Source organism: Arvicanthis niloticus, chromosome 5 (genome assembly GCF_011762505.2).
Source record: "Arvicanthis niloticus isolate mArvNil1 chromosome 5, mArvNil1.pat.X, whole genome shotgun sequence".
Lineage (NCBI taxonomy): Eukaryota > Metazoa > Chordata > Mammalia > Rodentia > Muridae > Arvicanthis > Arvicanthis niloticus.
In genome coordinates, this window is record NC_047662.1 from 15,480,696 (window position 1) to 15,492,625 (window position 11,930).

General features: G+C 45.4%; 1 protein-coding gene across 10 annotated transcripts in view; it reads right to left on the bottom strand.

Moving 5' to 3' along the window:
* Positions 1-11,689, bottom strand: part of Ubr4 (ubiquitin protein ligase E3 component n-recognin 4) — a 108,423-nt gene extending 96,734 nt beyond the window's left edge. For 8 of the 10 annotated variants that reach the window (XM_076933871.1, XM_076933867.1, XM_076933869.1 and 5 more), the window contains exons 1-5: positions 11,450-11,682; positions 4,030-4,127; positions 1,718-1,821; positions 561-690; positions 319-458 (exon numbers count right to left, since the gene is read on the bottom strand). In XM_076933871.1, coding sequence (XP_076789986.1) covers positions 319-458; positions 561-690; positions 1,718-1,821; positions 4,030-4,127; positions 11,450-11,625 — 648 coding nt within the window. In that variant the 5' untranslated portion in view covers positions 11,626-11,682. Of the gene's footprint in view, positions 1-318; positions 459-560; positions 691-1,717; positions 1,822-4,029; positions 4,128-11,449 lie in introns of all 10 variants that reach the window. The other 2 variants (XM_034504051.2, XM_076933872.1) reach the window with 2 other exon arrangements.
* Between the last annotated feature and the right edge of the window lie 241 nt (positions 11,690-11,930).

Consider the following 11,930-nt stretch of genomic DNA (forward strand, 5'->3'; position numbering starts at 1 on the left):
GTCACTAGACAACAAGGTTTTGTTTTGTTTTTTTAACTTATTTGATGGTTTTTTTTTTTTTTTTGACAACAAGGTTTTATAGATCCACTATCATGTGTATAGTCTGCTCCTGACCAAAATGCTATGCTGTATCTTTTTTTTGTCTTCTCTTCACAAAACTTAATTTTTTTATTCGATATTTTATTTATTTACATTTCAGATGCTATCCCCTCTCCCCATCCCCCGCCCCATAGCTTTTAAATAAAACATAAAACACAATCTTTCCAGTTCTATCATCGTAACCCCTGAGGATGAGGCTATTTGGGCAGAAGAACTCACCAGAGCCTGTGGACTAACGGGAGGGGATGGTACGGTTCTAGGGTTAAAAACTGAGGTCAGCTGGTTCAAAAAGTTCATCTGTACCTCCTTCTGCCTTAGCTCGGGGCTTACTGGTGAGACCAGCTCTTTCTGGTCTTCCACTATAAATTCAGAAACAGAAAAGGGGGAGGATGAGGAGAGCACACCAGATGGCAGCAGTGGCCACAGGGGTGGTCACGGAACCAGGTATGCGGGGCACACACCATCTGAAAGTGTCTTCACTGTCTGTGGAAGCTTGGCGGATTTCATCATTGCTGTAAAGGTGATAATCTCTGTTCTGTCCAGTCGGCTACAGCCAGTGCACAGGCCTTTTATCAGCAGAATCAAGTGTTTCTGAAAATAAAGCATAATCATGTATGTTTTTTTAGAAAATTCTATACTTTGGGGGCTCTAGTATGGGGTCAGATTTGGGTTCCTACAAGTAACTGGCATGCGAAGGGCTGGGAGTGTGGCATGGGGCTGGAACAGCTGGCTAGCAGGCACCTTGGCTCAGGGTTCAATCCCTGGGACCTCCAGAAGAGGGTGGAGGTAGGGAGAATAAAATTTCAGTGAAAGCCGGGCGTTGGTGGCGCACGCCTTTAATCCCAGCACTTGGGAGGCAGAGGCAGGCGGATTTCTGAGTTCGAGGCCAGCCTGGTCTACAGAGTGAGTTCCAGGACAGCCAGGGCTACACAGAGAAACCCTGTCTCAAAAAAAAAAAAAAAAAAAAAAAAATTTTTTTCAGTGAAAAGCACCAAAGCAAAGATCCCAAACTGATGATCATTAAGATCTAACCCGTTTGCAAATCAGTCTTATTTTCATGATGTATCAATTTTTTTTTTGTTTTGTTTTCAACATGAGGCTGTGGTTAACTTTTATAAAAACACAAGGCCTTAAAACAAACGGATTCCTCATGAGTCTCAATAATACGCAACACGGTAGCTTGATGCCTCCATGCCTGTATGGCAACAACCAGGAAGAGTGGTAAAGCCAGGTTCCTTTTCCTTCAAGCCTGCCACCCTATCAATCACTTATCTTTCTCTCTGCTACCTGCTTAAACATTCGTAAACTCTCAATCCTTGGGAAAGATTCCAGCCTGTCTACAGCTGGCAAACTATACATGTTGCTGGTTCATGTAAATGAAGTTCAATAGTTTGTATTCACTCACTTGCCCGTTCCACCCACCCCTGCAACCCCGGGTTTATAATATAAAGACCTCTGCTGGCAAGCTGCAACAGACAAGGTATGGCCCACAAATAATTACTATCTGCCAGCCTCAGAAAAGGTTTATTCACTTCTGCCTGATACCACCCATCCATCAGTTCCCATACTTCCAACTATTTTTAAAATAAGGGTCCAAAACGAGAGATTCTGCCCTCACCTGGGACACAGCACATGCCTCGTCCGGGTTCTCCAGACGCAGGAGGGAAAACTCAATGAGGACTTTACAGGCAGCTGCCACCGACTGAAGCTGGTTCCGGGGAACTGGGAAGCAAGAACAGTCACTTAACGGCAAACAGCTCAGCCTCACACTCAACACAGCAACAGAGCAAGCACTTAGCTCTGCAGGTTCAGCACTGTCAGAGCAGCTATCACCCGTTGGATGGCAAGGGCCAAATGCTCAAACATCCGCTGATCTAGTGCTTACTAGAAATTAACATAACTTTACCAGGAAGCACACTGCACCTCCTGCACTTCAAATGCATCTGCTCATCTAGTCCTCAGTCACTCTGTAAGAGATTATCATCCTCTCCCACCATATTTTAGGTTATTTATTTTGTGTTTCTAAGTGTTCTGCCTGTACATATATGTATACACACAAACACACACACATAATACCATGTAGATGCCTAGTGCCAGAGGTCAGAAGAGGGTATCAAATCCCCTAGAACTGAAGTTAGGCATGGTTGTGAGACAACAAATGGCTGCTGGCAAACAAACCCAGGTCCTCTGAGCAGCAAGTGCTCCTACGTACCACGCCCTCTCCAGCCCTTCTCCTTTTGTTTTTGAGACAGAGACTCAATATATCTATCCTTCAGGCTGGCCACAAGCTCCCTATGTAGCCTAGGGATCCTGAACTCCTGATCCATCCACTCATGGTCCTCAGTGGTGCACCGCACCCTTCCTCCTTTTCATCTTTGTGACAGAAGAGCAAACTGAAGCACACACAAGCTAAACTACCTAGAGTTAAACAATGACAGTTAAGTCCTGGAGGTTTGCCTCATAAGTTCATATTGTTGGCCACTAGAGAATGACCTCTCCTTGTCACAGGCACTAAGTGACATTATGCAAGACCCGCAGTTGCTTCCAGAAGCTGGCCAGCGCTCATAACAACCCTAGACTGGAAGGTTATTCAGAAGCAACTTTACAGACTGTTTTCAATTTACCTGCTTAGCAAATTATTAAGAGCAATTAGAGTTCATCAGAACTGAAAAAAGTGAAGATTCTGAAATAATGTAAAATAGGATTTGGTTAATTAAGGGTGGAAAAAAATCAGCAAATGGGGAGCAAACGTCAAAATCTCTTTACACCAAAGAAGACAAGAGATTCACATGCAAGCTAAAACCAGTAAGCAGCAGAAACCTCCTTAGTGGGTGCCAGCCTATGTTACTGCCTACCAGGTTCACCCGCAGTGAATCAATCAGCCACAGGTACAAATGCTTTGACACCAGGTAAGTCCAGGCCGGCTTGGACTACTTAGTGAGCTCAAAACCAGCCTGGGCCAACAATGTCAGTCAGTGAATGAATGAATGAACAAATGTATGCATGCGGGGGCTCAGGAGGCCTCAATCATTGCTCAAGAATTACTGATAACTTATAGATGGTGAGGGAGGGTCATTTTTCTTTGATGTGGTCTCTGGCAGGCAGCCCATGCCCCAGTGAAGGACCCACACCTGTGTGTATCAAGGCAGCACAGGCTGACTCGGTGGGCTATTAAAAATAAAACAGAACATGAAGTCAGGAGGGTGTGTGTTGGGGGATACGGGGACAACAGGCTCAGGTAATACACATATATATGTATGTATACATACACACTCTCTAAATATATGCATGAAGTTTTCAAAGAATAAAAAATATCATATATAAAAAGAGGCTGGAGAGAGGGCTTAGCAGTTAACTGTGCACTGCTCTTGCAGAGGACCCAAACTCAATTCCCAACAGTCAAAACAGGCAGTTCACAACCCCTGTAACTCTAGCTTCAGGGGATCCAATACCCTCTGACCTTCAAGAACAACTGCACTCGTGTGCACTGACACTGACACACACACACCTAAAAATGAAAATAAATCTCTGAAAATAACAAAAAGGGCAAGCAAGCATAGAATCACATAAATTAAAATGGAAATGGCAAGAAAATATTTAAAACGTAATAAACTGCTTTTGATTTAAAATAGGCTAACTCCACAGTTATGAGGCAGGTGACAAAGCCAGCAGCTTTTCAAGTCCCTGTGGCTGGCCCATGTAAGGAGGGCTCTACACTGCCCTCCTGGGGCAGAAAAAAGGCGGAAGACAGACAGACACAAAGACACATACAGGCATACACACACACACCGCCAACAGCTGCCTCCATTCACAGGTGAACACCCTGGGAGTTACTGAAACACAATTTCCTTAACAAATTTTTCAAGGAGAAACTCCCTAGCCCCAGCCAACCCATTCCCAGCCCCAGGGTATCAGAGCAGGTGCACTCACTGAGGCTGCAGACCGTGGTGATGTAGTGCGTGGACAGTGCGACAAAGGATGAGTAGAATGGCTCGTACTGTTTTTCGTGGTGCAGGATTTCTGACTCACTGTAGAAAGACAATGTCACCCACAGTCAGTGGCCACCATCCCACCTTTCAGCACCCTACCTGGTAGGAAATGAAGGAAGCGGCTATTCATCTTTATATTCAACATGGGGCTGGAATGGTGCAGGGACACAGGACCTTCAACCCCAGCACCACAAAAACAAACAACAAAAAGCTTAAGGGAGTAAAACTGAAATATCCTGTTGAAGAAATCAGGTTAAATAAGAAGCAGAGGCTAATGAAGAAAAACCATGTTCAAACTCATTTAGACTTTCTTAAAAGGGGCTGGAGCCCAGCACCCACTGTTACCCCAGCATCAGGAAACTGAGGCAAGAAGACAGCCTGGTCTACACATCAAGTTCTACAACAGTCAGGTCTATGCACTGAAACCCCGTCTCAGAAATAAACTCAGAAGGGAGCTGGAGATGTGGCTCAGTAGCAGAACCCTTCCTTGTGCAGCTCATGTGAGGGAGGCTCTGGGTTCCATCCCCAGCACCCCTCAGACGAAACCCAAATGAGGAAATGTAAGTGAGAATGTGGCTCAGCAGCAGAACACTACTGCATTAGAAAAAGCACACATGGGCGTGTGCGCACACCAGCACTCTCCTGGTCCAATTTGCTCTGTTACTGACTTAAGACACCTGAATTGTGACAACCAAGTACTCATACTACTGGTAGCAGAAGCAGATGAAAGTGATCCATTCTGAAGACCCAACAGGACACAGAACACAGGGGCTTGGAGAGAATGAATGGCTCGCAGTGAGAACCACACATCCCCCCTCCAGAGTCAACTCCCTACCTGAGATAAAGACCCCTCCAGGGAAGCTAATACTAGATGGCGACAGGCTTCAAACCTCATCCCCGTCTTTAGGGAGGAAATACCCTCTTCTGGGAGAATCTGGAGCCCAATTCTCCCTCAAGACTGGATACATTTAAAGTCACTTTATCAAACCAGAAGCTAAGGCACAACCCAGGCAGAAAGGCCCCAAAGAAAAGATAAAATGTATCTTATTAGAGGCAAAGAGCAGAGAGATGGTTAAATAGTTTCCTCAGTGAATTAATCCCCAGCAAGAAGTATCCACAAAGCAAGAGAAACGTAAACAGAGTTGATCCATTCACCGGCAGGCTTATCTTACTGCCAAGTGAATACAAGAACCAAAACACCATGCCTGTGTTTGGAATGTGTCAGTGTGAGTTATGAGTTACGTCAAAACCACACTCAGGAGTCTGACACTGCAAGTGCTTTGCTGTCTGGGGAGTCATCAAGGTTTAAATGAGTGTGTATCCAAAGATTAGGTCCTTATTAGAACCCTTTTCCTAGAGCACTTATGACGCCGCACCAGAACCTTCCTGCCCACCAGCGCAGGCTCTTCTATCTGTCACGACAGGTAAGAGAAACAGAACCCTTCAGCTCTGAGCAGCTCTTCCTCTGCTAGAGGGCTGGTGTCTCTCTAAGGCTCTCCACTACATCCCTCCCTTCACAGCGCACACCTGAGATTCCCTGTCTATCTTCGATTTTCCTACTCCACAATTCCAAGTAGTCTGCTGAGTCACTGCCCTTCACTGGTGTATTTCCAAAGTTCAGATCTGCTTACCTCCGCTCTTTTCAAGTTTACCAATCTTAGAGAAAGACTACACACCCAAAGGATGAGCTTATTCTGCACTTTCATTCCCATTCTGATAATGAAATCAATTAATAAATACGCATGCACACTCAGAAAAAAGCAAACTGCTTTAGTTGCCTGGCTCAGTCAGAGATGTGGGGTGAGAGAGAGTTGATGAGTGGCTGTTTCTGTCAGCCTCTCTGTTGATGTTTTGAGACAGTCTAATGCAGGGGCTTTCGTCCTTGGTAGTGCTGCCACCCTTGAATACAGTTCTTCATGTGGTGGTGACCCCAACCAGAAAATGATTTCTTTGCCACTTTAACTTCTGCTACTGTTACAAACTATGATGTAAATATCTGTGTTTTTCAATGGTCTTAGGGAACCCCTGTGAAGGGGTCATTTGACCCATGCCCCCAAATGGGTCTTGGCCCACAGGTCTAATATATTGCAGGCGACTGCGAACTCAACATATAGTGAAAATGAATGACCTTGAACTTCTATAATCCTCATACCTCCACCTCCCAGGTCCTGGAATTACAGGAATGTGCAAAGTATATGCCACCAGGCATCCAAGTTGTCTGGTTAGGGTGCTGCTGGAGTGTGGGCTATACAGATGTTAGGAAACTACTCTATTAACTGAGCCATATTCCCAGCTCTACCTCTCTGTGTGTTTGTGTCTTTGTCTTACCCTGGGGCCTCACAGATCCCACTATGAAATATCAGAAATCCAGTCTTCCCCCTCACTTCCCCCTCCCCAAGTGTACAGCAACCTTACTACATTAAGGTAACAAGAATGCACCTGGGGGGAGGGGGGAGGGCAGCTGGAGAGATGGTTTAGTGGTTAAGAGAACTGGCTACTCTTCCAAACGTCCTGAATTCAATTCCCAGCAACCGCATGGTGGCTCACAACCATCTGTAATGGGATCCGGTGCTGTCTTCTGGTGTGTCTAAAGACATGACAGTGTACTTAAATAAATTATATACTTAAATAATTTTTTTTTTTTTTTTTTTTTTAGAAAAAATGCACCTTGGGAGGTGGAAGTGGGGCAGAAAAATGGGTATTGGTAGAGGACAAATGGTACTGAATTCTCCTCCAATTACAATTTGTTTATGATAGGTTAGCAAACCAGCTCAATGTTAATTAAGGGCTCTAGCCACAAAAAACCTGGCAGCCTGAGTTTGAGCCCAGGAACCCATATAAAGGTAGAAAGAAAGAAAGAATTGCATAAAGTTGTCTTCTGACTGCCACATATGTGCCAGAACCCAAATGCAACATCCATACACACATCATCCACACACAAACGAAGTATTTTTATATAAAGATAAAATACTTAGGGCAAATAGAGATAAGGTCAGGAATAAGAGCTTTTAAAGGTAGAAAGCAGAAAAGCAGAATAGACATGATTCCTCTCTCCTCTCCCTCCCTCTCCTCCCTCTCCCTCTCCCTCTCCCTCTCCCTCTCCCTCTCCCTCTCCCTCTCTCTCTCTTAAAGAAGTCACCAAATAATGATATTCCATTCCTCTAGGAAACTAAAGAACAGGAACAAAGGGCAGAAGGCTTAATAGGCAGGAGAATGAAGACACTAAACACAGACAGACATCACCGGGAAAAAAATGAGGAGACTAGAAGGCATGCCACCTTTCCTGAAACATCCGTTCCTAACAAAATTTGCAACTATATCCCCACTGCACCTTAAACACCATTAGACAATGACAATGAGAGTTTCTATGTTAAGTCGAAAGAGGGGTACAGAAGGCACCAGGTCAGAGAGTCAAATCTGATGTTTAAAGAGAGGGGGGATGAGAGTATGGAGAGATGGCTCAGTGGTTAAGAACACTGACTGCCCTTCCAGAGGTCCTGAGTTCATTTCCCACAACCACATGGTGGCTCACAGCCATCTATAACAGGACCTAATGCCTTCTTCTGGCAAGCAGGAATACATGCAGGCAGAGCATTCGTATATTTTTTAAAAATACATAAATTGTTAAAAAGAAATTTGACATTACAGAAAATCACTATCTTTTTTTTTTAAAGGAAGAAACAAATGAACTAGCATCTAGAAATATGTAACTCACTTTAGAAAGAAAAAGAAATCTGGAGAGGCATACTAAAGGACAGACTATGGGGTTCACCTTACTTTTCCCCCTTAGGGAACACACTGCATGTCTAGTTCAGACTGTGGAGGCCAAGAACCCCCTATCAACTTCAACTCCTAAATACAAAAGTTATCGATTTCATGTTACTCATCTGTGTGAGTGCACACATGCACATGCATGCATCTGAAATACACATGTACCTATTCATTTAGCCACAGAATTGTGAGTTTTCTGTCCCATTTTTCTCCCAGTTGTTGACCAACCAGCAGTGAACATGATACCAAGACACCAGGACTGATCTCCAAGCACACCCCCTTTTGGAGATGGGTTCTCCCTTCTGTGGCTCAATGTCAACTATGTCACTAGTATGTAAAGACAGACAACAGTCAGTGCAGCCCCGGCTCTCTTCAAGCCTTCTCTTCAGGATCTGCATTACCTGCTGGAATGCTCTAACAGCCTCCCTCCCTGTCCCAGTCAGCAGCTCTGCCCTAAAGGTCCAAGGAATACCTGGGAGACAGAGTTGTTTCAAAAATGCTTACCATGAAAGAAGCCAGAGCCACTTAGGAAGAGGGTAAGGGTGTTGTTTTTTAAATCTATGTAGACTAAATGTCAGCTATGTTCCCAACCATGTCTGGCAGAGTCCTAAAAGGAATTCTCTGGGCAGTAGAACACTTAAAAGGTTTTCAGTCTGTACTAAAAGACTTGCAGGCTATGGACAATAGAAGGCACCCATACTCAACTAAACTCGGGTATCATTTTCTTTCAAAGATCTAATGACACTTTTAAGGGTACACATCACTTCACCCATGCTAATCTACTGCCCTTTATTTCACAAAGTGGTCTTAACATCAAGCAATTTTATCAGATAGTTAAGATCAGTCCCTAAAAATTTCCAATGTATTCTGTTCTTAAAAGGTCAAATCCAATTATAAAGCATGACTTGAGACAAGGGGTAAAATGGAGAAATCGAGAAGAATCTCTCAAGGGGCAGTGTCAGACCCAGAAGGTCCAGGAGAGTTGTTCAGTGTGTGAGCAGACTGTCAGACAGGAGCAGGGACTATGATGATGAAGCCAACACAACAAACAGTGACACAGAAAATCAGGGGTCCCAGGGGACAAGGGAGAAAAGGAAGGCAGCTGTAACCAGATAAGAGACAAGGCAAGTCCAGAAGACAGAACAACTATCCCACAAGCACAACAGCAGCCCTGGGCCCCTAAACTTACAATGTCCACCCCAGTAGGAAGAGGGGCTGAAGTCTGACACTATACTGAGTGGCCTAAGGCCCTAGGCAACAAATGCTTCCACATTTCTGAGTCCTCTGCTGGATTTCTCTGGAGAGAAAACATTTGAGAAACTGATGTTGTTAGTGTGCTCTAAGGGACAGGTCAGCACACCAGGGGGGCAGAGTCTAAACTCAGCTAGTAGCCTATGAGTGGCTGGTTTTGATATCTTTTAATGGCTGAATCTTCTACAATATGTACATTTCAAGGCATGTAAAAAGTTAAACACACATTTGGTCAAATCTGGATACTCTCACACATGGCTACCCACACAGTTCGAAGACCTACAGTCACTATCTAACCTTTAGTGATAGGCTGTTGGTATGTTCTACACACTTAATACCAAACCATTTTACACAGTGAGAAATGTACACGCCAGAGCTGTATTCTTTTTGTATGATCAAATTTCTCCCAAAAAAGCACAAAACAGAATTTTAAGCTTAACTGAGCTGTAGAAACCAGAATGTGAACTTCAAAACTCCAGATTTCCAAAAAACACAGATCACTTTTCCCAAAACCATAAAGACCAAAATCCAGTCTACAAATACAGGCAGTTCCTAGTTCTCTCAGGTAACTCAGAATGTGGAGGGGTCACTAACACTTAGCAAAATTCAAATCTAGTTCTGTGTTTGGACTTGCCAAGTTGCAAGGGTTGCTCTAAGTTTAAAATGCAAGGGCCAAAAAAATGGGATGTACATTATCAACACATGACATTATAACCTCAGTTCACACCCATAAATACAAAAGGAAAAGGTCTACAAGGAAGTGAACACTGTTGACTGTAAGTAGAAAGCATGACTCAAGGAAACTAGCAGTAATTTAAACAGTTAAGACAATGAAATACGAGGCCACAGAGCTGGCTGAAGAAGGGGTGAGTGGTTGGCACCCAAGCCTGATAACCTGAGTTCAATTCTCAGACACTTAAGACAGAAGGAGAGAATCAACTCCTAAAACTTGTCCTCTGATCTCCAGAGTGCACGCTCGCTTGCTCACTCTCTAAATGTTTCTGTCTCTCCCTCTCTCTTTCTCTCTCTCACACACAATTGGATTAGAATAGGGCAGAGAGATGGCCCAGTGGTTAAGAGCACTTCCTGTACTTCCAACCCAAGTTCAGATCCCAGCACTAGTTCCAGGCGGTTCCAACTCCAACTCCTGGGGATCTGAAGCCTTCTTCCTGCCTCCTGAGGCATCTGAATACACATGACACACATACATGTGGACTTTTTTAAAAGGGAGAAAAAGACAGTAAAACTACAAGATGCTAGATAATTTGAGAATAATACTTTTTGATACTTCTTTTCATCTTCAAAACAATCTTGAACATAATTAAGCAGAAAAATCTATTTGTTAGATCTTAAGTTATCAAACCCGGTCACTGTTTTATTATAAATTGTTAAAGATCACTCATCCAAAACATCACAGGCAGTGACCATTACTGTGATAAATAATAATGACAAACCACAGCGATTTCTAACTTTGCAAATAACGTTTAGATATAGCCTGCTGACCAACAAGCTAAAAGGACCCGTTTGGCAATTCTAGGGGGTTACTGAAGCAAGGTTTGGCTAGAAAAACGAAAGTGAAAAAACAGGCTTTAAAAGCCTGAGTCTACTATTAAACTTATCAAAGACTGCTCTGAGCCCAGTAGTCAGGAAAAGATCAGAAGTCAGAAACAGAGATCGCCACATTCCCATGAAGAAATACGACTCTTGCAATCTAACAATCTGTATAAAACTATATGAACACATAACAGCAAGCCAAGTAAGAATCTGAAAGCATTTTATTGAGAAAGAAAAGGACTCAGATCTCGAATATACGCAATTACAGTGCAAAGTAAAACCGAAGTATTCAGTGGTAACTAATGGCTTCAGTCACAGAAACAGCACGTGCCCCCAGTGATCATAATACCAAAGAAAGACCGTTATTAAACCACGTAGTAGTTCTCCAATGTAAACCTCAGGCTCTGCTGGCAGAGAGAAATGCAAACTCATCCACGCCCTGACCTTAACAGGGGGGGGGGAGGGGGCGGGCGCGGGCCAGGGGACACTACCCAAGCAGCACCTTGCATCTCAATATCCAGTCCTCAAATGCGTCCGGCCACGCCCTCCAGCAAGAGCAGCCATAAAAGTTTTGCTAGGGAGGGTAAATCAAGTCAGGGATGGTTTACGCCAGAGCTGGGTAGAAACCAGAGGAGCTCCCCATCCCCAGCGCCCGGGAGTCCCGAAGCCATGCGTGGGGTGAATTCCCGACGGGAAGCTGCCTGACAGAGTGGGCTCACGACCCGGCACGTCCTCCCCTCCCCCCCCCCCCCCCCCCCCCCCCCGCCGGCGCCGCCGCCCGGTACCTCTCGATGACTGAGGCCACCAGCTGCGGCAACTCCTTCATCTCGAAGGCGGAGTAAGACGCGGACAGTAGGGGCCGCACCGCCACCTCCCAGCCCGGGGTCGTGTCCTGCCCGGTCGCCGGGGCTCCGGGCGCTGGAGCTGCTGCCGCCGCCTCTTCGCCGCCGCTCGTCGCCATCTTTCGTCGTACTACTGCGGCTCCCTCCGGGGACTTGCCACCGGCCCAGCGCCGCCTCCCGGGAGGGGGCGGAAGTGACGCACTCGTACGCGTCAGACAGTGCGCCGCGGGTCGCCCAACAAATACGCAAAGAGGTGGACGGCCTCTGACTTCTGTGGGATCAACCCAGCGTAGTGCGCCTGCGCAGGATTGAGTGTGCCCGGGGAGGGCTGGGAGCAATACCCTCTGCGCGTGCGCTATGGCGGCGAACAACACTGCGCATGCTCGCGGGAAGCGCTAACTACCGCGCGTGCGCGGGCCACACG